The sequence below is a fragment of the Elephas maximus genome, chromosome 3, assembly GCF_024166365.1.
Source record: "Elephas maximus indicus isolate mEleMax1 chromosome 3, mEleMax1 primary haplotype, whole genome shotgun sequence".
Taxonomy (NCBI): Eukaryota; Metazoa; Chordata; class Mammalia; order Proboscidea; family Elephantidae; genus Elephas; species Elephas maximus.
Window position 1 is genome coordinate 38,710,751 of NC_064821.1, and position 26,689 is coordinate 38,737,439.

The following is a 26,689-nucleotide window of genomic DNA, read 5'->3' on the forward strand; positions in this document are numbered from 1 at the left end:
TTGAGTTGATTCTGACTCATAGCAACCCTACAGGAGAGAGTAGAACTGCTCCATAGGGTTTCCAAGGAGTGGCCAGTGGATTCGAACTGTTGACCTTTTGGCTAGCAGCCAAGCTCTTAACCACTGTGCCACTAATGTTAGTAGCAGTAGTAAAGATAGTATTACTAGTAGCAGCAACAACATTGTCAAGTATTAGTGATAATAGGAGTAACAACAGTGTCTGTAATAGCAGTGATGGGAATAACAGTAGCGTCAGGGGCCTCAATTGCAGCAGCAAACACCATAGTATTAGCACTAGTAGTAATGATAGGAGTAATAGCAGTGTCAATTGTAATGTTGTTGTTGTTAGTTGCTGTTGAGTCAATTCTGGCTCACGATGACCCCATATGTGCAGAGCAGAACTGTGCTCCATGGTGTTTTGAAGGCCATTACCTTTCAGAAGCAGATTACCAGGCATTTCTTCCGAGGTGCCTCTGGGTGGGTTCAAGCCACCACCCAGGGAGTCCTCAGTAGTAGTAGTAGAAATTAATAATAGGTCAGTAAGCGTTTTTTTTTTTTTTTTTAAGAAGCAGTAAGAGCCCTGGTGGAGCAGTGGTTATGAGCTCGGCTGCTAACCAAAAGGTCAGCCGTTTGAATCCACCAGCTACTCCTTGGAAACCCTATGGGGCACTTCTACTGTGTCCTGTAGGGTTGCTGAGTCAGAATCGACTTGACGGCAACGGGTTTTGTTTTTTTTTTTTTGGTTTAGCAGCAGTAAAAGGAGTAACAATTATCAGGGGGGTAAGCTGCAGCAGCAAACACCATAGTAATAGCAGTAGTAATAGGACCAATAACAGTGTCAGTAGTAATGGTATTGCTGTTAGTATTAGCAACAGGAGTTAATAATAGTGTCAGGAGTAATGTTAATAATACTAATAATAGGAGTAATACCAATGTCAGTAATAGGAGTAACAAGTGTGAAGGAGTCAGTTGCAGTATCAGCTGACACTGTTTCCGTGGGCCAGACCCAGTGCTAAGGGCTGTAGGAAAACTAGTGTATTCAACGAGCGCGCACCGAGCACCTACTATGACCCAGGCACCCCCATGCAGTCAGGGACCCATTCTACAGATAGGAACACTGAGGCCCAGGAGCTTATCCTGATCACGGGAGGCGTCCCCACTCGCGCAGGAGCGTTCGATCCAGTGCCCAGCCTCCCAGACCCGTCACAGCCTCCGGAGCGGCGCGCCACCTCGGCACCACCGGTCGCCGGGATCCCGCTGAGCAGCAGTTGGGGCGGGGTCACGTCCTCGCGCTGCCGCCGCGACGACAGTTAAAAGCCCCGCCCCCCCGCGCGTGCGCGGTGCGCGTCCCGTCTTCCTGTTCAGCTCCGGGCGTCGGGCGCGGTTGGCGGCGTCCGCGAGGGGCGCGCGCGCCTGCGCCAGAGTCGAGCTCGCGCACGCGCATCTGCGCCGGCATCGGGCTCGCGCACGCGCACTCGGCGGCGGCGGCGGCGGCGGCGGCGACGGCGGCGGTTCCTGCTGGGCTCGAGCGGCAGTCGCGGCGGTGGATTCAGGCGGCCGGCGCAGGGCAAGGCAGAGGCGGCGAGGCGGCGGTTCTCGGCCCGGGTCTAGGCGGCGGTCGTTCGGTTCGGCCCGAGCCGCGGCGTTGGCGGTGCGTGAGGTCTGAGGCCTAGGTTTCGGTGCGGCGGCGGGCTCGAGTGCGGGCGGAGCGGCCAGACCCGCGGCCCCGGCGGCGCCATGAGCGTGGAGGCGTACGGGCCCAGTTCGCAGACGCTCACCTTTCTGGACACCGAGGAGGCCGAGCTATTGGGCGCCGACACGCAGGGCTCCGAGTTCGAATTCACCGACTTCACCCTCCCCAGCCAGACTCAGACGCCCCCGGGCGGCCCCGGAGGATCCGGGGCGGGAGGCGCTGGAGGCCCGGGCGGCGCGGGCGCTGTGGCCGGACAGCTCGACGCGCAGGTGAGCGGCGCATGGCGGGCCGGAAGCGGGCGGCCTCGGCGCCAGAGATCTGCCACCCCCTCACTCCCGGCCTGCCCAGGGTCCCTTCTCCGAACTGGTCTGGTCACCGGCCCCAGGTCCCGACCCTGTTCTGGGTCTTCCCCGGAAGGGTCTAGATCCCTTCCGATATGCCGAGGGTCCCCCTTCCAGCGTGTCGTTTGGCTCCCCTCTCCGAACGAGTCTGAGTCTCTAGCCCTCAGTCCCGGCCCTGCTTGGGGCCCCCCTTCTCTGAACGGGTCCGTGGTGGCCTGCCTGGGGTGCCGTCTTTGGCCTGTTCAGGGTTTCCCCTTTGAACAGGTCTGGGGTCACCTGCCCTGGGCCTTCCCTCCGACCTGCCCTGGGCCTCTTCAGCGAGTCTGGACCCCACCTCTCACCTGCCTCGTCCTCCCCCTGAACGAGTCCAGAGTGACCTGCTCCTTTGGCTGGATCTGGGGTGGTCTGTCCCAGGGTCCCTGGTCCTGCCCAGGGTCCCCCCTGCCTGGGTCTGGGTTTCCTCCGCCCTGCCCCAGGTCCTCTCCGACCTGGGTACTTCTTCCTTCTGAACAAGTCTGGGTGATGTGCCCCATTTCCCTCTGGCCAGTTGGCCTCCCTCCTCCCACCTGTGGCCGCTGCCACCTGGGCACCCCCATTCACACCCACCGATCCGGAGGCTTGCATCCCCCCCCCCCCCGCCCGCCCTGGACGCTCGCAGGTGGAATTCTGGGCTCCTGGAGCAAAAAGGGGATTTTTTGTCTTTGATCTGGAACCCTGCACTGGCTTGCTGTTAAGATTATTCAAGAGGCAGGTTGCGTTTTGTTTTTCCTTCTTGTGTTGCCTGTTGCTGAAACCGACCTGTTATGTAACTCCGTAGGCTTGCCTTGGAAAAGTAGGGTTCGAGTTTTGTTCTCCACTGGGATAGCATCGTGGGTTTTACTGAAATGGGCCTGCCCCGTCAGAAACTTTTTTTCTTTTTAATGATGTCAGTATTTAGCGTGAGGCACTTTGCTGTTTTGAATTTGGGCTTGGGTTGCGAGCAGCACTAGGTGCGGGTACTTCCAGGACCTGTGCCCCTCCCAGGGTTCAGGAATGCTGCTATTGTCTTCATCTTCTGATCCATCCTTTCCCTTCACGGGTACATACCCTGTGTCCCGAGCCTCCCTTCCGTTTACTTACCTAGATTTTCACAGGTGAGCTCAAGGTTCACCTGTCTCAGGTGCTTCCTTGGTGAGCATGGGCAGCTAGGCCTGGGGGAGCCACTGCATCCTCATCCTGAGGAAAGGGGGCTTCTAGTCAGTGAGTCACTCCCGTGGGTAAACCACCCACTTAAGCTTTCTTTTAGCTCCCGGGAACAGCAGAACATATTTGACTCATTCTAACCCCAGATTCCTTGAAATAGGTTTGTTGGGAGGGACATCGGGGAGAACAGGTGTGCAGAGATGTGTGATTTTTTTGGTCCTGTTCATGTTTGGGTGAGCAGGTAGGGGAGGGGAGAGTTTTGCCTGGAGGAGTGAGTGGGAGCCTCAGTTTCTGCAGCTATAAAATGGGGGCAGCAGTTGTATAGTAGTTGTTACTTTTCAGGTCTCTGGCATCTAGACTCAGGTGTGAGTGGGCCAGGTAGTGCTGGCTGTGCCTTCTGCCCCGTGCATTTGCTCGGGAGGCCATGGATAAAGTTCATGATGTTGAGCAGTAGGGCCATGACCCTGAGGGTGGTTGTGAAAGGCAGTCGTTTTGTTGCAAATCCCTTTTTAACCGGAGCTGATATGAAACAGCAAACTCAGGGATGGGCTTGAAGTTCTGTCTGTGATTAATTGCTGGGTGTGTCTTCTTTCAGTTGAAATAATCAATTTATTTTCGTGCACCTGAGCACTGAGCTGTACAAAATGATGAGAGCATTCAAATGCTCTGCTGGCAGTAAACATTGCAGCCAAGCTCGTTGGAGTTCTGTTGACATGAAAAGTTTTTGTCCTTTGTGACATTTAATTAACCCCGATGATGTAAAGTTTTTTATATCCACGCAGACGTGACCCTGCCTACCTGTAGTCTAACTCTCAGTCTTTGGGGAAGGGTAGTGACTTCTGTGTGGGTTGGAGGAGGACCCAAATTGGGGGCAGGGAAGTCTGTGAGTGCAATTGGAGAGTGGAAGGTTGATTGGCTCTTGTGCCAGTTGTTGGTGTGGGTTGCCTAAAGCATTTGGGAAGGGTTTCCCTACTTGTACTCAGGAGTTGGCGAGGGAACCAACTATGTGGTAAGGGCTTCTGCAAAGACCTGGAAAGCTACTTGTTCCACCTTGTGATAATTCACGTATCATACAATTCATCTATTTAAAGGGTATGGTTCAGTGGCTTTTAGTGCGTTCATGGTGTTGTACAGCTACAGTCAGTTTTTGAATATATCCTCCCCCAAAAGAAACCCTGTGCCCATCCGTAGCCACTCCTAATCCCCCTTCCCGGCAACCCCTGGTAGCCACTAATTTACTTTCTGTCTCCGTATTGTGGACATTTTGTGTAAATGGAATCAAACACTATGGGGTCTTTTGTGTCTGGGTTATTTTACTGAGCGTAGTGTTTTCAAGGCTCATCCAAGTTGTGGCACGTCTTAGAACTTTGTTCCTTTTTGTGATTGAATAATCTTCTATCATATGGATGAAGCACATTGTATTTATCCATTCATCTGTTGATGGATGCTTGAGTTGTTTCCACCTTTTGGTTTTTGAGAATAGTGTAGTTGTGGACACATAGGTCTTTGGGTGGACATGAGTTCTCATTTCTGGTGGGTAGGCTGCAAGGAGCGGAATTGCTGGGTCATGTGGCTGCTCCATGTTTAACTGTTGAGCTGCCCGGCAGTTTTCCAGTGTGCAGTCCCTTTTGACATCAGTTCTGACTGTGCCAGTTTTTACATAGTTGATTTTACCTTAAACCTGTTTCAAGGCAGAAGGTGTGTGTCCGCTGGGATGCCAGAGACGACTCCAGCTGAGCTCTGGGTTGGTTCAAATAACATGCGTTTTCTTGTTTATAAAATGAAACTGATATTTATTAAAGCCCCTGAGTTCCTGAGATGAAAAGCACAGACGCAGCCCTGCCAAACATCCTTAAGATAGAGAAGGGAAAGGATTCTTTTTGAGTGTCTGCCTGTTTCCTGGCCCGCCCCCTCAGAGGAGTGAAAGGTAACTTAGAGTCCTTTGCATAACCGCTGCTGTTACAGACCCTTCAGTCCACCTCGTCGGACCTTTCCTCCTGATTGTTGCCGTGGTTGTGTTCCCTGCAAACAAGAGAATTATGGTGAAAATTCAAGACTTCAGAATACTACTCAGCAAAAAAGAAACGAGCCCTCGATACACATGACAGCGAGGAGTGTGTCAGAATGATCACAGCATGCAGAAGAAACATTTGTGTAAAAAACCCAGTCTGTGTGATTCCATTCGTCACAAACGAGAGTGAGGAGGGGCAGGAGGAGACTTTTGGGGTGACAGATATGTTCGCTGTCTTGATTGTGCTGATGGTTTGTTTCACATTCGTTACAGCTTATAAAAGCATACCCCTCACACATGCAGTTCTCTGTGTCCCGGTTAGACTTCGGTGCCAATTAGACGTCAGTGCCACTGTTAGGGGGAATGCGCAAGGAGATGCCGCCACCCCCCTTTTCGAGTGGGTAATTTTTTTTTTAAAGACTGAAAATACCACCTGGAATGCACATGGTTGCTGGTGGGACAGATGAGCAGTTTCTTAGGCAGACAAGCACCTGCTCAGTGACCCAGCAGTCCCATGCCCAGGTGTTTGCCCAAGAGACATGCAAGCACACATCTGCATGTGGACTGGAACCCGGCAGTGATGGCCACCTTGTGGTGAGCTGCCACCTCGGGTGGCTGGGCAAGAAAGGACTGGGCACCTACTGGGAGAGGTTTATAGGTGGGGATGTACCTTTAGGCAGTAGCACAGCTGCCTGTAGAGGTGACTGTGGATGCTGTGTGAGATACGGGGTGTCCTGGTCCGTCCCATTGCTCGGAGCAGGCATGGACTGGGCTGTGCCTTCTCGCCCTCATGACAGCATCTGAGCGCTGTGAGCACAGTGGGTGCCCTACACTTAGGTTGTACTGTACGTAGAAGGGCCGCTTCTCTTGGGAGAAGTAGTGCCATCCATCTCCATCCTGGGAGATAGCAGGGTTGCTGTCCAGCTCTCTGAGCTGTGATCCTGGTCACCATCAGAATGTGTGCGGGGCTGTTCCACACTTGACCTTCCAGAGTTAGCAGGGCTAGAACGTGCTGCTCGCTGATCCTTGACCTCTCTACCAGGAGTGGGCTCAGCACAGTACGGTGTCAGACTGCGGTGAGTGTGAGAAACCTGTGAGAAACCGTGAGATGAAATGCTGGTAACCTTGTGGTCGCTCTTGGAAAAAAGTTTGCTCAGCACTTTCACCCCCTTACTGAGGTTCCTGGGGTCATTTCTAAACTGCTAGGACTCTACAGTGGCAGGAGAAAGGGCGCAGGCCTTCCCAGACAGCTGACGCTCGGTGAGTGCGGCGACTCCAGGGAGGCAACTGGGAATGGTTTCTACCATTGTTTTTTTTACCCAGATTCTGCCTGGTGAGGGAAAAGTTAACACTAATATTAACAAAATAAGTTCCACGCATAATCCAGCTGCCCCAACCAAAAGAAAAAAGATGTTTTCGGCACTTTTCTAGTCCACATGTGTATGTATTATGTTTTGATATTGGTTCTGTGCGATTTTTTTCCTCAGGTTAATGAGTGTTTTTCTGAGTTGTCACTTGGTCTGTGCTCATGATAGCTGACTCGCTCCTTCGGTCCACAGTATTGGTGTAGCCCATCGGGATCATTTCACAGCTGGGAGTGTGGCTGGCAGAAGTGGCTGGACCGTCAGACCTCTAAAAACTTGGTGGCCTCCTCCATATGCCAGTCCCTGAGTTGGGTCCTGAGTCAGGAGCTGAGGGCCGGCTTGCCAGGAACTCCAGGAGACACTGTGCTTCCTGTCCATGGGGTCCTCTCCTGAGCCTCCTAGGCCTGTCCCTGTGTGCTTGTGTGTCCCGTGAGGCTGTGGGCCTGTCCCTGAGTGCTCATGTGGCCCGTGAGGTTATGGCCTGTCCCTGTGGGCTCGTGTGCCCCGTGAAGCTGTGGTCTGTCCCTGTGGGCTTGTGTGCCCCGTGAGGCCGTGGCCTGTCCCTATGTGCTTGTATGCCCTGTGAGGCTGTGGGGCCAGCCAGCCTGGCCCTGACACCCTTCCTGCAGCCTCACTGTGCTGTGGAAGAACATCTGGGCAGCATCCTCTGTGGGCGGGAAGTGAGTCCTTGGCCAGCTGCCCTGCTTGGGCATGACAAGGACCCCTGAGGACCTGTGAGGGTAGGATGCAGGTAGAGAGGGACAGCAAGGACGCCTGTACTTGGTGTCCTCGCATAGTTCAGAAGGTTTGCTCCCCGTTTACTGGGCAAAGGGGGGCCTGGGGCTGCTGGACGTGGCTTGCCGGGGCCAGAGAGGGGGCAGTGAAAGGTCAGTGTGTCACTGTGTCAGAGGCCTGCAGGCTGCTGGGTTGCATGATGGCACTGGAGGGGACTGAGGTAGAGTAGCATGGGATGGAGGGCAGCTGAGAGAGGTGCTCAGGTAAAGGGCGCCCAGCAGGTGTGCACGCTTGGCTGGTCTCAGGGGGTTCCTGCTATGGTTCTCATCAGATTTGAGCCTCCTCAGGAAACCCCGATGAGGTAGTGGCTAAGAGCTACCTACAGCTGCTAACCAAAAAGGTCGGCAGTTCAAACCCACCAGGTGCTCCTTGGAAACCCTATGGGGCAGCTCTACTCTGGCTTATCGGGTACTATGAGTTGGAATTTTTGTTTGTTTGTTTGTTTCCCCCTTCTCAGGGTTGGGAGGGCTGTGCAGAGCCGTGGGTAGCTGACCCCTAGAGTCTTATAGGGGAAAGCAGTGCTAGCTGGAGGCAGGAAGAGACTTTGCCAGTCCTAGGTGGTGGGCTGGAGAGGGTGGTTCTGGGCAGTGGTTCCCACCTGAGCGGTGGGCTCATACTGTGAGGGCATCTGGGCTCATGAAGGGGCAGTTTGTGGTTGTCACTGTGACAGCAGTGCTGGGGAGTGGTGGGGACAGGCAACCAACAGAGGGTCTCACACCTCATTGGCATGACAGCTGGTGACCTATGTGGGCCTCACAGTCCCTTTGGACACCTGTTAGTTGCGTCCAAGGTCTGTAGTGGCTCCTGTCACTTGTCTGGCCTCATGGATGCTACGTGGGCACCGGGCTACCTGGTTAGCAAGCTGCATGGATGTCACTTAGGGCTGTGCTGGGGCAGTCATCCCAGCTCTGGGAGGAGGGTCTGGTCAGGCAGTCTTATTTGTCCTCCTTCAGTCCTAGAATCCTCAATGCGTGAATCCACGGGGTAGACACAGGCCTCGAGCAGACCGTCCCGGTCGGACCTTGTGTCAGATTGTTGTATAGACGTTTTCTAACGTAAACGGAGACAGTGAGCTCCGTGCTTCACCCCGATCTGAGCCCTGTAAAGGGCTGCTTCTTTCTCTCCATCTTTTTCTGCATTCTTACTTAGGTGCTTTAAAATGAGTGTCAGTCATCTCATCTTTCCTTCTGGGTGAAGCTACACTGGGTGGTGACCTCAGAGAACAGTGTGGTGTGGATTTTCGGGATCATGTGACACTGGGCTCTGCCCTCTCCACAGTCAGATCTCTTCAGGTTGGGAAAGTGTCGGCCCTGTGCGGGGTCCAGCAGCACGTAATCGCCGTCTCCCAGCTGTTGTCCTGTGAGGGATTCTCCCTCTGAGACTGAGCCCAGATCAGAGACAGCTGATCCCAGGGCTGGACTGGGGCAGTAGAGGGCCCATGGACCTTGGCGTGGGACACTGAGCATCGAGACAAGTTGTGGGGGGTGTTTGTGTGTGTGGCTCTGGGGCTGTACAGAGGCCAAAAGAGGAGGGAGGGGCTCTTTCATCGAGGACAGCACTGGCTCCACACAGAGGGAGAGGAGGAGGAGGTCACTAGTTATGGCCGCTGTTGTCCCGACCACCTCAGCCAGGACCCCACGGTGCCACACGTGGCTCAGACTGCTGATGATGGCATTGGCTTCACCAGTGGAGGGGCCTGCCACCATCACTCATTGCCATCACTTGCCTCCTGGGTGGCCTCTGTGCACCCAAGTCATCTCAGGAGAAGCTGCCAGCAGACTCTCATTGAGGGACGTTCTGTGGAGTCCCTGGCAAGGAGATGAGCACGGAGGCCAGACCCGGTCTGCTGACTGGAGTCATTGGAGTCGCTCTCCTTGTTGGTCATAGTGGCTGGGGCTTTTCTGCTTGGCATGGGTCTGACTGACTGTTGTAGGAGACGGAAGAACTCACAGACCCTGAGTGGTCGTTTCTGCCGGGTCTTGGGTCAGAAATCTTGTAATGGACAGCTAGGGAAATGTGCTTACGTGTATTAGATAGCAGTAGTGGTCCCCATCACATTTTCTGAGCGTGAGCATGTAGGGGGCGGGAGGCTTGTCCTGGGTTACGGTACTGAAGTATTTGTGTGTGAGCGTGTGTGTTTACGAGGGCATGTGTGCACATGAGGAGTCGCGTATATGTGTATGTGTGCGTGAGGGAGTTCATGCATGTATGTGCTTGGTCGAGCCATGTGCCAGGTGCTCATCTTCTGTAGCTTTGAGGTGTTTCAAGCTCCAGAGTGAGGGGAAGCCATGGACTAAGTCCACCCAGCTGTCCCTCACCGGTCAGTTGCTCCCTCCTATGGCTGGCCTGAGCCCCACGGTCTCCAGTTAGCCGGTGCACCTCCGGGCAGGCCCCTTCTCTGTCACACTTCTTTTTTTCAATAAACCTTGGGGATAAAGAAGAGAGGTTGAGTCGGCTCACACCTCAGCATTTGCGTTTGGGGAGGCGAGGCACGTGTGCCCACAAGGAGGGCCCCTGGGTGTAGGCACTGGCCTCCAGGAGCCCTGGGCTGGGTTGGGAGGCTAAGGATGGTGAGTGCAAAGGCGCTGGAGCACCAGATCGCGGTGGGTTTAGTGGCATGTGATTGGTTTGGGTGAATCTGGTCTGAAGCATCAGAGTGGTGCTTTGGGATGACCTAAAGTGGCTGTTCCTGTGAGACTTAAGGGGCCTCTGCTTTGACACAGGAGGTCTGAGTGCCATTGACAATTCCATGATTGACAGGAGCGCCTTCAGACCTCCTGGATGTGCCTAGAGGGTCTGGTGCTTCTTGCACCCAGAAGGCTCGGGAACCTCCCAGCACGTGTTAGTGTGGTGGGCATGGGGAGCAGTGGGGCTTCTTGGGAGCTCATGGGTGCAGGTGGGGACAGGGAGGCCTCGGTGCCTTCACTCCTCTCCTCTGTCCATCACAGTGTCACCAACATTCTAATGGCTTTTTCTGTGCCAGGTACCATCCCCAGTGCTCCATCCTAGCTCATTTAATTACAGTTCCTAAGGTCAGATTTGTTCTGTTGTATGTGGGATCCCTGTGAGTTGCAACTAACTTGACAGCACCTAACAACAGCAACAAGGTCAGATGCACTTCTAAATTACTGTTTGTCTTAAAACTGCTCAGAGGGTGGAAACCACCACCAGGGCAGAGTCACCTTGTGCATGTGCGAAAGAGAGGGCACTTGAGCATGCGTGCCTGCACCCCAGCCCTCACAGCATGAGGAGGGCCCCCTGGCCCTTGTACTCAGGTTCTGCTGCTTCTCTGGAGTTGCCAGAGTGGAGTTGCGCTCCCTGTCCCTTCTTGGTGAGTTTGATTGGGCCGGGGCTCCCAGTAAGTTAGGGACACATTCAGGCTGGTGGGCACAGGTCTGTGTGTCATCCCCATCTTGGTTCTGACATTTCAGGAGCGTGAAGGTGCAGGTGCCACCAAGGATACTTGTTTATATGTGAGTTCACGCAGCCTGGTAAGTCGTAGGGATCCTTCTAGTCCGTAACTGTTTGTTAAAGGTCTGGATGGCGAATGTTGCAGGTTTTGTGAGACAAGAAGCAGCATTGAGGAGATCGTGTAGGTATTTAAAGTGCAACCGTTTCTCAGCATAGATGCCATTCTTGGCTTGCCTCCTGCCTGTGGGTGGCCCCATCTTAGACCAGTGCCCAGGGCTGCCATCTGCCATCCACACCGGGCACGTCAGAGCGGCCCCAAAAGCAGAGGGATTGATGGGTGATGAGCAGCTGTTGTGACGTTTAAACCCAGCAGTCTTCTTGCAGTTTGCCTGGTTGTTGCCTTCCTGCACAGAGTGCATTAAAGTGGCGTGAACGCTGGGATGGGGCTCAGACTGTGAAAGGCAGGGGTGTCCTGCAGGTGTGACCACTTTGGACACCCAGCATTGAACGTGACAGGTGCCACGTGTCCCCAAGGCTGCAGGTGGGTTGTTCTGGGTGTATTGTAGGAACAGAGAAACACACGGCCCCACAGGGCCAGCCTGGAGGTGCAGGGGTGAGTGGGGTATGGGTGGGCACCTGTACCCTGTGTCTGGCCAGTGGGCTGCTGGGAGGGAGTGGGGAAACCAGCTGAGGGCTTGAGGCAGGGGGCTGCCTGGGCTCCCTAGAGAGATCTGAGGAAGGCTGTGTACCGGTGAGTCCTGATCCGTAGCTGGGTTGGTGATGTCGCCTTGTGCTGTAGGTCGGCGGGCCTGAGGGCATCCTCCAAAATGGGGCCGTAGACGACAGCGTGGCTAAGACCAGCCAGCTGCTGGCCGAGCTGAATTTCGAGGAGGACGAGGAGGACACCTACTACACCAAGGACCTCCCGGTCCATGCCTGCAGGTGAGCTGGCCGTGCTGCCTGGGTGGGCCCTGTCGAGGAAGCAGTTCTGCCTGTGGCCAGCTGTGTGGCTCCTGTCAGCTGTATGGGGCTGAGGTGGACCGTGGACAGGACGCGGGGAGGTGGCGTCCTTGGGGCGGAGGAGGCACCGGGCCCGTGATGCACGCAGGTCCCTGATACTGGCAGGAAGTGAGTTCACACCCTCCAGGGCCTCCCCCAGTCATCCAGCTGGTAGTGAGGACCCCACCTTCCTGGGCCCTCTTGTTCCCCAGAAAGGATCTTCGTCCGTTTGGTGAGCCTGGTTGGGCTGGGAGGCAGAGCAGCTCAGTTTCTCCACAAAGGGACGGGTCCTTCGATAGGGTCCCACCCCTGATGTGGTCCAGGTTCCAAAAACATGATTCGTCGGTGGTTAGACCTGCCTTTTGACCAAATTTGGAATCCTCATCGAGAACAGACTCCATCCTCACGTTGTATGTTTTTTGTTACACCCAGAAGAGGAACTTGAGACCAGATTTGGCTAAGGGCACCTCTAGCAGGCAGCTGCAGGCCTGGAGGAGCCAGACTCTGCGCTGCAGCCCCCCAGTGCCCAGAAAGAGCACATTGTGTGAGCTCTGACTCTGCTCTAGCCCTTTAGTCATGTTTACTATGAGTGTTTCACCTCCAAGTCTGTCTTCCTGGCTTGTACAAAGTGCCTGTAGTATGGTCCCGTAAAAATGCGGGTGACAAAGCTCTGCCGGGCTCCCTCCCGGGGATCCCTTAGCAGAAGGAGCAGGAGGCAGGTTCCCACCCCAAGTTTGAGATGGAATCTTGGCTCTTTCTGAAGCAGACCCTGCCTCCTGTGCGGCAGCGAAGGTTCGTTTTCAGAAAGAGGAGGTGGAGGGGTTCTCCGAAGGGGCTGCCCCAAGGCAGGGGCAGCCACTCTCCCGGGAGCACAGCGCCCTCTTTCGGCATGGCCCAGAGATGGCAGCTGTGACCATGTTTATGTTAGGGCTGCAGGACTGGGATGGTCTGTCTCTGCAGTCACTTTTCCTGAAACCAAGTGAGAAAGGGAGTGGCCGAAGCTGCCTGGGGATGTCCAGTCTGTGTCCCGCTCAAGGGACACTTTGCTGCTGGGTGGTGTCCTCACAGCACCCCTAGCTTCCCCTGCGTTTCTTGGTTTGGGGAGCATGTGCGTTTCACACATTCGATTTTGTTACTGGATGGTTGAGTATGAGTACGTGTTTAATGAAAAACTTAAGAATGTTGTAAAAGGAAAGAATTTTATATCCCACCAAATTAGAACCAGAGGGTGCCCTGCTCTGACCGCGGTATTTGCCTTCTCAGTTACTGCGGGATCCATGACCCCGCATGCGTGGTCTACTGCAACACCAGCAAGAAGTGGTTCTGCAACGGACGTGGGAACACCTCCGGCAGGTCGGTACCAGCGCCGCACGGGTCTTTAATCACGGTGCTCAGGCTGTGTGTAAGTTATGGAGCCACTGGAGTGGAGCACAGGGTAAAACCATGCTAACAAACCTGGGCTTTCCCCTCCTCAGTGACTGGCTTAATGCGAGCCAGATGGTGGCGTGTGAATGCCTTGATGCATTTGCCAAACTTGATTTATTCTCTGTAGTTCTTTTTATTACGCGAGGAGGGTTGGCTTAATTCTTGGTCCCAGTTTTTATTTGTATTTTTCTGCGTGATGAGCTCCTGGCATGCCTGCTCGTCTTTATTATGGTGAGGCCAGCATCGCTGCCTGGATGGAGGTTCCTGAGCTCCTTCTGCCAGGCCCCAGGTCATGGGACTGAATGAAGTTCCCCTGAGGGTTGGCCCTAGGCTCCCCTGTGGCTGGTCAGGAGCAGCTGGGCCATGGCCCTCATGTTGCGGGGACTGGTTGTTTTGCCAGAAGAGTTCGTTTATTGTGCTCTGAGCGGTGGGCAACAGTGGCCCCCATGCTGGGAGGAGCGACTGTAGCTCCGAGCAGAATGCTTTTCTGAGGTTCTCTTTGAGAGAAGGAGAGTGAGAGAAGCCAGTAGCTGGGGCTCTCGGCCATACCTCATGGGGAAATGGCTGTGTGGCCGGGTCCTATGACCTCAGGGTAGTGACATGAAGTGTGTTGTCAGTGAGGAAGAGATCTGCTAGAGCTCTCAGAGACCTGAGGGAAGGGCATTTTCAGGGCTACGAAACCACATTCATGCCCCATCTTCAGAATGTTTTGGATGACTGAGGTGTTGCTCTGTTTGCATGTATTCCCATCCAGGAGGAAAAGCAAATAAAATTCAGAGGCTGGCACCCTCTACTTCCTGCCAAGAACAGGGCAGTGAGTGGAGGGCCCCCAGAGCAGACCGATAAGTCTGCCAGCTCAAGGGCGCTGTGCAAAGCCGGGTTGTAACGGTGATATGCAGCCATGGGCCATCAGGAAGCTGGCTGGAGAAGGGGAGAGGGAGGCTAGCCAAGGCCATGGTTTAGGTGAGTGGGGTCACAAACAGGAGGACAGCAAGGAAGAGGTCCTATACTTGGAGGAAGAGCCAGCCAGCCCCATGTAATATTTCCATCCTGGGGTTTTTGGTGCTCAGGGTCTTCGGGTGCCCTGTCTGCAGCAGGCTGGATGAAGGTAGGCACGAGGGTGCAAGAAGTGACCTCACAAGAGGCCCCAGCAGAGCCTTAAAACACGAAGAGGGGGTAGCCCCTGAGGAGGGCTCATGACGCGGCCTCGGCGGTAATTGGCTTGGCTTGGTTTAGGAACGCGGGAGATGTGTGAGGCACGTAGGAGAATCTCCTTAGAAAGGGTTACAGCTGGGTGGGTTTGCGCTTGGCAGGTGCAAGTTCAGGGGAGGCATCTGTCTCCTCTGAGGACGTCAGATGAGGTGTGACCGGCTCTGCTAACGCGCGGTGAGCCCAGGAGACTAGGCTCTGGAGGGAACCCAGACGGGGTGTGTGTGTGTGTCCTGGGGGCATGATCACATGTCGTCTGGCTGCAGTCACATCGTCAACCACCTCGTGAGGGCGAAGTGCAAGGAGGTGACACTGCACAAGGACGGGCCGCTGGGCGAGACAGTGCTCGAGTGCTACAACTGTGGCTGCCGAAACGTCTTCCTGCTCGGTTTCATCCCCGCCAAGGCCGACTCGGTCGTGGTGCTGCTGTGCAGGTGCGGGGTGGGCGGCCGGTGAAGGGGTGGGTGCGTGCTGGTCAGGTCACGGCAGCCACTCTGTGAGAACGCCGTCTGTGCTGAACTGTGGGCCCAGAACTCAGTGTGTGGGGACAGGAAGTGCACAGCTGACAGCCAGGAGGTGGCATGGTCCCAGATGGTTGGGGAAATGCGGCTCAGGGAGAGGTAGGCCTCTGGGCCCCCAGAGGTCCTGCCCTTGCTCAACTGGCCCCTGCTCCCTGGGCCCTCGCAGGCAGCCTTGTGCCAGCCAGAGCAGCTTGAAGGACATCAACTGGGACAGCTCGCAGTGGCAGCCGCTGATCCAGGACCGCTGCTTCCTGTCGTGGCTGGTGAAGATCCCCTCGGAGCAGGAGCAGCTGCGGGCGCGGCAAATCACTGCGCAGCAGATCAACAAGCTGGAGGAGCTCTGGAAGGTGGGTTGGCGGGGGAGCTGGGGACGGGGTCTGGGAGGGGCCAGAGGGTGAGACTCTCCGAGGGGCTGTTCCAATGGTGGGCTCCTCTGGCACAGGGCGACACTGCATCCCTTGTAGGCAGCATCGCTGGAGGGAAGAGCCATGTCTTTCAGGAAAGGAGAACTAGAGTGTTTGGGATGTAGCTCACTCTGCCTGGTAAAGGTGGGCAGTGGGCGAGAGGAAGGGTGCAGAGAGGCAGAGGGCCCTGGCCCTGCAGGGGCAAGACGGGCCCACTGAGTGCATGTCAAGGCATCGTCAGACTGACAGGCGAGGACCTGGGACTGGCCCTAAGTGTGGTCCCCAGAGAGGTCGGCATGGAAGGAAATGAGAAGGGCACCCAGGCCAGAGGTCATGACCTTCATGGAAGCCCTGTTCAGTCCTGGTCACACCAAGTGCGGCTGTAAAACAGGAAGAAAAATCCTAATAGTTAGTCTGGAAGTTGAGATTAGGTACTGGTTTAACTGGAAATCTTAAATGGAAATTTATTTCCACTTGGAACTTGAGTCAAAATACTCTCCGAGCATCCTCTCGCAAAACCCAACTCTCTGTCACCACAGTTCTCTCCTCACCCATTTGTGGCTGTGAGAGAGGTACTGACTTGGCCCGACTAGGGGACGTGAATGCTGGGGAGAGGCCATGCTGCGCCCAGGCCAGGGCAGGCTAAGGAGGGAGGCAAGAGCAGCCAGGGGCTTGTATTACCACCTTGAAAGCTGTCTGCTATCTCCTGGGTGGGTGGTGGTGGAGGGGCAGCGGGTCTGAGTGCTGGCCTCGGACACAGGTACAGGTGTGTTGGGTGGGTCCTTGGGCCTTGGAGCTGGGATTCCACCGTTCGCGTGGCTTTGTCACTGGGATCAGAGCAGTGGCTGGGTGGGGGCCTGAGCCTGGGACCAGGGAGGCGTTCCAGTACTAGGGGTTCCCTTGTCATGTGAACTCCGGTGCTGCACACTGAAGGCTTGTGCCGGCACACTCATGGCGTTCTGCTCCGGAGGTCCCCGTCTGCTGTATAGTGAGAGTGGACGGGGACACGTGGTGTCCTCACTGCAGGAGAACCCGTCGGCCACACTGGAGGACCTAGAGAAGCCAGGTGTGGACGAGGAGCCACAGCATGTGCTGCTGCGCTACGAGGACGCCTACCAGTACCAGAACATCTTCGGGCCGCTGGTCAAGCTGGAGGCCGACTACGACAAGAAGCTCAAAGAGTCCCAGGTGAGGTGCAGGCGGGGCGTGGGTGGGTGTTTTTCCTCCACAAAGGTACCGTCGGCTCTCAGTGGGCTCGGGAAATGTCGCCTGGACCACGTCTGCTTTCACATTGATGGGTTGGCCCAGAGGCACCACATCATGCCAAGGCCTGCTCTGTGCCAGCACACTGTCTCCAAGACATGGCCCACAGTGCCCAGCGTGTCCTGATCGCTTACCTCCCTTCTCTGCTCTGCCAGAGCCACTGCCTGCCTCTGGCCATGGCATCTCCACAAAGGGGCCATTCTGGCATGTCTGGGCTGCTAACTGCTTTCATCCCACGGTTCCAGCTGCCAGTGTGCTCTTCCCCACTAACATCCAGCTCAGGGGTCGTGGCACACCCTCGGGGCCTCAGTGGGCACTGGCCCGGGAGTGACAGGCACGTCCATGTGGGCTGACGTAGCTCTTGTTTTCCATATGCTCAGACTCAAGATAACATCACGGTCAGGTGGGACCTGGGCCTTAACAAGAAGAGAATCGCCTACTTCACTTTGCCCAAGACTGACTCTGGTAATGAGGATTTAGTCATAATTTGGTTAAGAGGTGATTTTAAGTTTTAAAATATTTGGACCATAGTAGTATAAATCCCCCATCCTTGTAAAGTGCCCCTCAGTTTCCCCTTCCCTTTGGGTGGGGCCGTGGTAGGTGTCAAGTGCTAACCTCCTGCCATCTTCTTCCCATAAGACATGCGACTCATGCAGGGCGATGAGATCTGCCTGCGCTACAAGGGGGACCTGGCGCCCCTGTGGAAAGGGATCGGCCATGTCATCAAAGTCCCTGACAGTATCCTTCATGCCCAGAGCGCTGGGGTGGGCAGGCAGGTGGGGAAGGCCAAGAGATAGCCCTCCCAGGGGACAGGAGGGCCACAGAGCCACAGCCAGAGTCTCACGCTTTATGGGTGGGAGTTTCTATCTGCAGGGGTGTATTCATGCCTGTCTGTGACTTGGGGAGCCCATGGCAGCTGTGGGGGTGCACTCAGCCTCTCCTGTTGACCTCATTCCTCTCTTGGAACCACTTCTCATGAGCACGTGAGGCCCCACATGCAGGTCCCCAAGACCTTGAGCCCAGGGATCGAGGCCATGGCCTCCTGGGCATTAACCTGGGGCTGGAGCGCCTGGGCAGTCTTAGCCCTCTGGGGCTGCAGGCCACGTCGTTGGGACCATGCGTGAGAGCTCAGTCTTGCTGGAGAGAGGAGAGTCTATGGATGCATGGTGAGCAGGACTCCGGCGTGGAGAGTCCACTTTCTGAGGACGCCCCCTTAACTCAGCACACAGACTATGGCGATGAGATCGCCATTGAGCTGCGGAGTAGTGTGGGTGCCCCGGTGGAGGTGACCCACAACTTCCAGGTGGACTTTGTGTGGAAGTCGACCTCATTTGACAGGTGCGTCCTGCCCACACTCTGGGTTGAGCATGCCCAGCCTCCATGTGCTCACTGCATGCTCTCTCCCCAGGATGCAGAGCGCACTGAAGACGTTTGCAGTGGACGAGACCTCCGTGTCTGGTTATATCTACCACAAGCTGCTGGGCCATGAGGTGGAGGATGTCATCATCAAGTGCCAACTGCCCAAGCGCTTCACGGCCCAGGGGCTCCCTGACCTCAACCATTCCCAGGTCCGTACCCACCGCGGGAGGCCTGTCCTCATTGGCCTATGGGGCAGCCGCCGCCTGACACCTAGTGTGTTTGAAGGTTTATGCTGTGAAGACTGTGCTGCAGAGGCCTCTGAGCCTGATCCAAGGGCCGCCAGGCACTGGCAAGACCGTGACCTCAGCCACCATCGTCTATCATCTGGCGCGACAAGGCAATGGGTAGGTGCAGACTCAGGGCAGGCGGGGGCAAGGTGAGATGTGGCCTTGAGAGCCACCAGCTGTTGTGCTCAGTCACACAGGCTGCCCTAAATCTGCCCCTTGGGGGTGTTTTGTAAGTGTCGTGGGAGTTATCAATGTTCCTTCTCACGAGTAGACCTAGTGAAGAACTGGCTAGGCCAAGGCCACCCAGGCTCAGTGAGTCTCAGTTGCGTGAATCTGTACCACCGACTGTGGTGTGGAATGGGGACACACTGTCACAGGTGAGAGCCCAAGCTGCTCGCTCAATTACAGGCCAGTGTTGGTGTGTGCCCCAAGTAACATTGCCGTGGACCAGCTGACGGAGAAGATCCACCAGACCGGGCTGAAGGTGGTGCGGCTCTGTGCCAAGAGCCGTGAGGCCATAGACTCGCCCGTGTCCTTCCTGGCGCTGCACAACCAGATCAGGAACATGGATAGGTAAGTGGCTGCTGGGCTGGGCAGAGCGACCACAGGGCCAGGTGGGGGGCTGTGGAGCTGGGCGGGGGGACCGTGGGGCTGCCCACCCTCGCCCCTCATGGGTCTATGGCTTCCAGCATGCCGGAGCTGCAGAAGCTGCAGCAACTCAAGGACGAGACTGGGGAGCTGTCGTCGGCTGACGAGAAGCGGTACAGGGCGCTGAAGCGCACCGCCGAGCGGGAGCTGCTCATGGTGGGTCCCTGGGTGCCTCGGCCTCCGTGGCCTGGGTTGTGTTTGGGGTTTTGAGTAGGAATTTCTTTTTGGCCTAAGAACTTGTTTGAACACAGTTGTTGAGGTGGAAACCAGGACCTTTGTTAAGTTTAACCTCCCTGTTAAGCACATGGGAGCACATTGAGGTCAGTTTGGAGAAGAGAATTTAAATGCTGTCTTTTACTCTCTGTTTCCATCTTCGCGCAATTTGGAATATCTCGCTGCTTGGATCCCCAGGTTTTCAAGGCGGCGCGTTAGCTGCTGGGACTGCAAGAACCTGGTCCAGGAGCCTGGGGGTGGTCTGGAAGTGGTCCCACTGGCTCAAAGCTGCCTCAGGGGTGGCTGTGGGGATCTCGGAGTCCATTCCTCTATTGGTTCCTCCGTGGGGAGGCTCCAGTGAGAAGTGGTGGAAAAAGCAGCAGTTGGCTACCTTTGGTAGTCATAGGGCCAGTATCTGACTGATGGCCCTGCGTTGCTGTCTGCCCACTTGGGGCCCGAGGACACTGCAGGTCAGGAAGCCTGCAGGGGACAGTGTGAGACACACCTCTCCCATTTTCTGCCCAGAACGCTGATGTCATCTGCTGCACATGTGTGGGCGCAGGTGACCCGCGGCTCGCCAAGATGCAGTTCCGCTCCATCCTCATTGATGAGAGCACACAGGCCACTGAGCCTGAGTGCATGGTGCCTGTGGTCCTCGGCGCCAAACAGGTGAGTGGATATGCGGCTTGGCAGGAGGCCTCTTAGGTGGCTGCCAGCTCTGTGTTCTTTAACATGCAAGGTTTGTTCCTGGAATGTGTGGGATGCCAGCAGAGGGTGGTACGAGGAGTGGGTTCCACGAGGGCTGTGGAGGCCTTTGCACAGGGAGGGTGGGCTCCTGGGGCTCATGGGGAGCAGTTCCTGCACAAGCTTGGCCACGCCTGCCTTCGTGTGCTGATGTGGTGCGGCGTGGGCGTGGGCATCAGCCTTATGAGGCACATCAGCTTAAGCCACTCCCCCTGCAGCTGATCCTCGTGGGTGACCACTGCCAACTGGGTCCTGTAGTGATGTGCAAGAAGGCGGCCAAGGCTGGCTTGTCACAGTCGCTGTTCGAGCGGCTCGTGGTGCTGGGTATCCGGCCCATCCGCCTCCAGGTGCAGTATCGGATGCACCCCGCGCTCAGTGCCTTCCCCTCCAACATCTTCTATGAGGGCTCGCTGCAGAATGGCGTGACTGCAGGTAACAGGGCGCCTTCCCCTTGTGGGCCTTGTGTCTGCTCTGTCCACGGCCAGAGCACGATTGCAGCAGACACCCACGGTGTGGCTCTGATGCGAGAGCTTTGCTCCCCTGACAGCGGATCGTGTGAAGAAGGGCTTTGACTTCCAGTGGCCCCAGCCTGACAAGCCCATGTTCTTCTACGTGACCCAGGGCCAGGAGGAGATTGCTAGCTCCGGCACCTCCTACCTGAACAGGTAAGCAGGCCCCCCAGCGGCCTCACTCCAGCGTGGTGCCTCCCCACGCCATCCTGCTCAGCCTTGGGTCTCCACCTTGCTCTCAGTATTTGCATTGCTTTGAGCAGGTGCCTTGTGAGCTTGTGTCATCCTAGTGCCTTCAGTATCTCCAGCACGGGCCTTGGGTCCTGGGCAGAGAGAGAGGACATAAACTCGGAGCAAATTTCTGAGTGTGTGGTTTCCCAGGACGGAAGCTGCCAATGTGGAGAAAATCACAACAAAACTGCTGAAGGCGGGTGCGAAGCCAGACCAGATTGGCATCATCACACCCTACGAGGGCCAGCGCTCCTACCTGGTGCAATACATGCAGTTCAGCGGCTCGCTGCACACCAAGCTCTACCAGGTACTACTGCCCAACCCTCACACTGAACATGGGTGGGGTTCTGCTTTAGGATCGCCTCAGAGCGGACGTGGGGTTGGAGCCCCTGTGAGCCACAGTGCAGCGACCACCCTGTGGCGGTGTGACCCACTCTGTTCTTGGGGCAGAGTCTTGGGTTTTCTGTAGTGACCATGTAAGTTTGTATTAATTGGGAAAACAGTAATTGTTTTGAAGAAAACAGAAATGCGGCCCAGGCCAGGCCAGGATGCTGGTTAATGTAGGATTGGGGTGCCTGGGGGCGTGGGGGTAGAGTGCGGTCTGTGTACCGGGGCTTGTCCAGGACCTGGGTGCTCTGCCTCACAAGGCTGTGTCTGTCCATCCAGGCAGAGCCAAGGCTGGTGGCAGGGGTATGCGTCCTTCCTTGCTGTACCTGTTGGGGAGGGTAGACTACGGACTTTTGGGTTTTGGTGTTGCCTTGTGAGTTCCGCTAGTTTGGGGTCTTGGAGATGCCTGAGGTTGATGACAATGCCCTTTTTCAGGAGGTGGAGATTGCCAGTGTGGACGCATTCCAGGGGCGAGAGAAGGACTTCATCATCCTCTCTTGCGTGCGGGCCAATGAGCATCAGGGGATCGGGTTTCTCAACGACCCCCGACGCCTCAATGTGGCCCTAACCAGGGCAAGGTACGGCCACGGCTGTGGCAGTGGGGGGCTGCGAATGTACTGTTCTCCAGGCCTGTGCAGGGTGCGTGCTGTCCCTTGGTGTCCAGCGCCCTAAGCACTCAGCCTGGAGAAGCACCTCCTGCCCTGTTACTGGCCCTCAGGCCAGGGCACAAGGGCACCCAGACGGCCTGACCACTGATAAGGGGCAGCCACTACATGCCACCCCATATTGGGTCCCTGTGCCATGTGCTTGTCATGGGCCTTAGCCAGCAGGTCTGCAGCGGCTCTTCCCTGAGATCTGGGCTGGGTGGGGGCCTTTGAGGACACAGCATTCCTCCTGGGGAAGGCTCAGCTCCTGTTCCTCCTACTTTGTGGTTCTGGAACGTACCCCCTGGAATAAGACAGCCACGCACGGACCAGAGTACGATGTCCCCGGGGCCCCCGCTCAGGACCCAACAGAGTACCTGCTCACTCACCCTGACACTCAGAGCTGGGCTGTATCCCACGGCAGTGCCCTTCCTTCCTAGGTCTCTAAGGAGGCGTGTCTGGTAGGGAGCAGGCATGGGTTGGGGGGATTGTGATGACCTGGGAACACCTCCTGGCTGCAGGTGCGGTGTCATTCTCTCTGAGCCCTCTGCCCGGGGGTTCTTTCATCCAGGCACTTGGCCCCTCCTGCAGCATTTCGTCCCCTTGCCCTGTGAAGTGTAGCTGTTGTCTCAGACAACCAGTGGGTGTGGCCAGGGCGCTAGTGGGTGCCATGGGGCCAGGTCCCTGGGGCTCCCACTTGATTGCTCTGGCCCTGACTCTGCCCTTGTGGCTGCACACAGATACGGGGTCATCATCGTTGGCAATCCAAAAGCCCTATCGAAGCAGCCACTGTGGAACCACCTGCTCAATTACTACAAGGAACAGAAGGTGCTGGTGGAGGGGCCCCTCAACAACCTGCGGGAGAGCCTCATGCAGTTCAGCAAGCCGCGCAAGCTGGTCAACACCATCAACCCAGTGAGTGCGAGGGCGGGAGGCGGGGGGTGGGGGGCGGGGTCTCTGGACATGGGGAGGGCCTGGGAGCGCACCGTGCAGCCAGCCTCAGGATCCTTCAAGGCACTATTGTCCCCAGCGGATCTTGTCCGAGGGGCAGCAAATTCCTCACCGGCGTGTCCTCTCCCCAGGGTGCCCGCTTCATGACCACCGCCATGTATGATGCCCGTGAGGCCATCATCCCAGGGTCAGTCTATGACCGCAGCAGCCAGGGTGAGTCAGCAGGGACCCCTCCTGCCCCACCCACTGCTCCAGGGTGGTCTCAGCCCTGAGTCAACAGAACTTGCTTCCCAGAGAGGGCCTGGCTGTGTCCCTGTCTACAGCCATGTCATTGGGCGGGGGTGGGGTTGGGGAGAGGCGCTTGTAAACAGTCTTTCCTGGGATGAAGCCCCGCTCTTGGTGACCCCGCATCCTGGGTGTGCTCGCTCCTGCTGGCCTGTTCTGTTCTGGGCTCCGGATGGTGTCTCTGAACTGAGGCGGGAGGCCCCAACGTGCCCTCAAGGGTGCGGTACAACCGCATTGCCCACACTTGCTGTAGGTGAGGCCTTCCGCCAGCTTCACCCCTCCTGCTCACTGGACCAGACTGGAGTGTGTTCTTCAGTCTCCCAGGGCCTCTCACCTCCACGCCCAGCAGCTGTGTGGTTGAGGGTGTCCCAGGTCCTCCCTCCATCAGGGCTGCCCCCTGGCCCACATTGCCCCTCTTCAGCCCCCTGCCTCGCTCTCCTTCGCTCACTCTCCCCCTGAACTTAACAGTGGGCTCTGTTCCTGTTAGAGGAAGCCCCCGAGGGTAGGCCTTGCTCCTGGGGTGGCTCTGGTGCAGGTGGGGGGATTGGCACAGGCCTGGGAGCCCCCACTGGTCTGTGAGCTCCCTTGGCGGTGAACCGACTTTGTCTTGCTGTTTTGTTGGGGCAGGAGGGAGGTATAGTATGAGTGTAAAGCTCGCCATAAAAAGGACTTCATTTCTTCTTTTTAAGAATAAGTGAGGTGTTGCGTATTTAGGGTACCTGTGGCCAGTGCACGTCAGTCATCTGGGAGGAGGCCCCAGGTGTCAGCCCAGGAGGGTGGCAGGGTTGGGCTTGGGGAGTTGCATTTTGAGTGGGCTCTCCAAGGTGGCTTTGACGCAGGGTGACTTGAGCAGCACAGACAATGAAGGGACGATGCCTGCAGTCGTAGGACGGAGAGTCGATGCAGCAGCTCAATCCCTTGCTGCAGGAGACAGGCAGGGGCTTGTTTCTCGGTGCGGCTGCAGTACGGGCACCTGACCCTGCTACCCCGTGTCCCCAGGCCGGCCCTCGAGCATGTACTTTCAGACCCATGACCAAATAGGCATGATCAGCGCAGGCCCCAGCCATGTGGCCGCCATGAACATCCCCATCCCCTTCAACTTGGTCATGCCACCCATGCCGCCACCTGGCTACTTCGGGCAGGCCAATGGCCCAGCCACAGGTAAGCACTGCCCCTCCAACCCCACAGGGACATGGCTGCAGTACTGTCCGTGAGGCACAGCACCTACCTGTCACCCTGCTCCTGTCTTACAGGTCGGGGGACCCCAAAAGGCAAGACTGGCCGTGGGGGGCGCCAGAAGAACCGTTTTGGGCTCTCGGGGCCCAGCCAGACGACCCTCCCCAGCAGCCAGGCCAGTCAGGACGTTGTCTCGCAGCCCTTCTCACAGGGCGCACTGACGCAGGGCTATGTCTCCATGAGCCAACCCTCGCAGATGAGCCAGCCGGGCCTCTCCCAGCCTGAGCTGTCCCAGGTGGGCCTAGCCGTGAGGCCCTGGCCGGAGGTCACTGTCCGGAACAGCCCACCTGTGGCCCCGGGAGGCAGTGGGGGTCCCCCAGCCATGTCTCCATGCGGGCTGACCCCTACTTTGTCTTCCAGGATAGTTACCTCGGGGATGAGTTCAAGTCCCAGATTGATGTGGCGCTGTCACAGGACTCCACATACCAGGGAGAGCGGGCCTACCAGCACGGCGGGGTGCCCGGGCTGTCCCAGTATTAGAAGGCAAGTGTGGGGGGTGGGCAGGCCCCAGGGCCAGTGGAGAGCAAGTGGACTTCAGGTCCTTGCCCCCTCTCCCCACACCACAGGGCTCCGGACCAGAGGTTCAGCTCTGTGGCGCGCCCCTGATGGCGTGGGGAGGGGCGGGTGTCCTCGGGCATTGTGGAGGCGCAGGTGCTAGTCGGCTGTCAGTCGCCGTCCCCGGGAACCTGAGGTCTGGCTCTGGGCGCCCTGACACTCTTGCCCTCCCCCGCAGGCAGCGGCGGAAGAGCTAAGCAACGTGGCTTAGTGCATCAGCATATTATTCTGGGTAATAAAAAATAAAAATAAACGGATACCTGTTTTCCACTGCTAAAACTGAAGCACCACTGTGAGCAACAGGAGAGGGGAGAGGAGCAGCGAGGGAGAGGAGAGGAGCAGCAGCAGCGAGGCCGAGCGCCATTGCCGGCCCCACGGCGAGGAGACAGAGAGTGCGGACGTGCCTGCCCGCTGCCCAGCGGCTCAGCCCCGGGCCAGGCTCCTGTGTCCACACGGGTCTGCGAGCGGGTGGGCGGGAGGAAGACCCTCAGCTCAGAGTAGCCCTTTCCTCTATTCTTTTATTTTCTTCTGTCGAAAGGGGACTACGTTTTAGCAGGAGGAACTCCACACTTCGTGCAGAGCGGGCTCCTTGGGATGGCGCGGTGAGCCATGCCGTCTGCCGCTGCCACCACCGCCACCGCAACCCATGTTCTGAAAGGGTTTCATTTAAAGAAAATACGGTGTGCTGGGATTTTTGTTTTTTTCTCTTTTTTTAAGATTCTTTCAAAGAAGTACTGAAAGCTACACTTTTCCTAAGTTTCTCTCTAAAAGCGGTGGACCTGGGAGATATAAGAACCTTCCAGAAGTGAAGTTTAAACAAGCCAGCAAAACTCGAAATTGGGACAACTACCATTCGAACAAGAGAGTGAGGAGCATTTTAGGTTCTAGCTTCCGGCATCGTCCTGCTGCGAGGCGGCTGCAGGGGCACCACGAGCTCTGCTGGACTCTGAGCAGCAAAGCAGCTTTCGGGGTGGGCATGAGGGGCCCCACTCTTGAGTGCTCAAGGCCCCTGCCAGGAGGGGCCTCGCAGGGCAGCCAAGGGCCTGTTGCCCAGAGGCAAGAGACCAGAGGGCGGGAAGCGACTGTCCTGGCTGGAGGCTGCTCACCAAGGCCCATCTTGAGGACTTGGCAGAAAGGTGGCACGAGAGATCCCCGATCCTGTCCTGAGAGAGGTGGTCAACTCTGCCTGGATCACCTCTGCCTGTGAGGTGCCTGGCTGCGGCCGGTGGGGTCTGGTGTTTTGGGAGAAGCAGCAGATTCAGAAAAGGCAGATCTGAAGAGGGAGTTGCAGGGATCTGTGTTGCTGCAGTGGGGAGGGGGCACCTAGCTTGGTTGTGGATGTGATTCGTTTTAGTTGGGAGAGCTGCCCCGCCTCCCCCCCAGCTCCTGGCAACCGAATTTGGGGCATTGGTCCTCCCTGGCATCCACCCACCTGGGGACCTAGAGCCAGCCCTGTGGCAGTCACTGGCCCAGCCCCCACCTGGCTTGTGTCGAGGGAGGGGTGGCCTCGTGGCCAGGCATCCAGGATGAGTTCCTGCTATCCCCTGCCCACACCTTGCCCCATTTGTCCCTTCAGTTGAATGCTTTGCCTCAGCTCCACGCTTTCACTTTGTTCTGTGCCTTCAGGGTGGTGCTTACTCCGAGTTCTGTGATCAGGGAGTGCCCCCCAAGGCCATGTAACTTTTGATTTTTGGTCAATTTGTTTTAAGCTGTTTCGTCACCAATAAAATATTAATAAACAGCTCGTGGCGTTGGTACCGGCGACGGAGTTGTTGGGGTGGGGGGCGGCTCCAGAGTGCTCAGGTCTTTTGGGTGAGGGAGAAGACCTGACCACGTGGAGCGACTGGACTGGCCTCTGGGCCTTTAACAGGAGCAGTGCTAGGCCCTGCGCGGGTAGCTCCTGGGGAGTGGTCACAAAAACTTGCCGATCTGGGGAGTGGAACCCAAGGGACCAGCAGGGGCTGGGCAGGCAGCCCAACGAGGGCCCTGCACCTTCAGCATTGTGGACATAAGGCGGCGAAC

General features: G+C 56.8%; 2 protein-coding genes across 3 annotated transcripts in view; one reads left to right on the top strand and one right to left on the bottom strand.

Annotated features, from left to right (window-relative positions):
- Positions 1–26,689, bottom strand: part of FKBP8 (FKBP prolyl isomerase 8) — a 281,109-nt gene that overhangs the window by 230,317 nt on the left and 24,103 nt on the right. The gene's annotated exons all lie outside the window — the stretch shown is intronic.
- On the top strand, positions 1,476–26,421 carry UPF1 (UPF1 RNA helicase and ATPase). Of its 2 annotated transcripts, none has more exons than XM_049877468.1 (24): positions 1,476–1,962; positions 11,597–11,739; positions 13,060–13,149; positions 14,697–14,864; positions 15,118–15,298; positions 16,382–16,543; positions 16,999–17,116; positions 17,258–17,356; positions 17,848–17,956; positions 18,027–18,186; positions 18,263–18,381; positions 18,673–18,837; positions 18,954–19,068; positions 19,651–19,794; positions 20,088–20,301; positions 20,417–20,534; positions 20,760–20,916; positions 21,432–21,574; positions 22,381–22,555; positions 22,723–22,804; positions 23,876–24,037; positions 24,130–24,347; positions 24,473–24,599; positions 24,850–26,421. In XM_049877468.1, the coding sequence occupies exons 1-23, from the start codon at positions 1,738–1,740 to the stop codon at positions 24,590–24,592; spliced, it is 3,387 nt and encodes a 1,128-aa protein (XP_049733425.1). In that variant the 5' UTR covers positions 1,476–1,737; the 3' UTR covers positions 24,593–24,599; positions 24,850–26,421. The 2 variants fall into 2 exon arrangements, with proteins under 2 accessions (XP_049733425.1, XP_049733426.1); XM_049877469.1 differs by having other exon boundaries at positions 16,999–17,083.

What these genes read in the sequence shown, in the direction of transcription:
- UPF1 (XM_049877468.1), top strand. Translation starts at nt 1,738, where the DNA reads ATGAGCGTGGAGGCGTACGGGCCCAGTTCGCAGACGCTCACCTTTCTG. An exon ending in CTCCCGGTCCATGCCTGCAG is followed by an intron (nt 11,740 to 13,059) that starts GTGAGCTGGCCG and finishes TTGCCTTCTCAG; the next exon opens with TTACTGCGGGATCCATGACC. An exon ending in CTGACCTCAACCATTCCCAG is followed by an intron (nt 18,187 to 18,262) that starts GTCCGTACCCAC and finishes GTGTGTTTGAAG; the next exon opens with GTTTATGCTGTGAAGACTGT.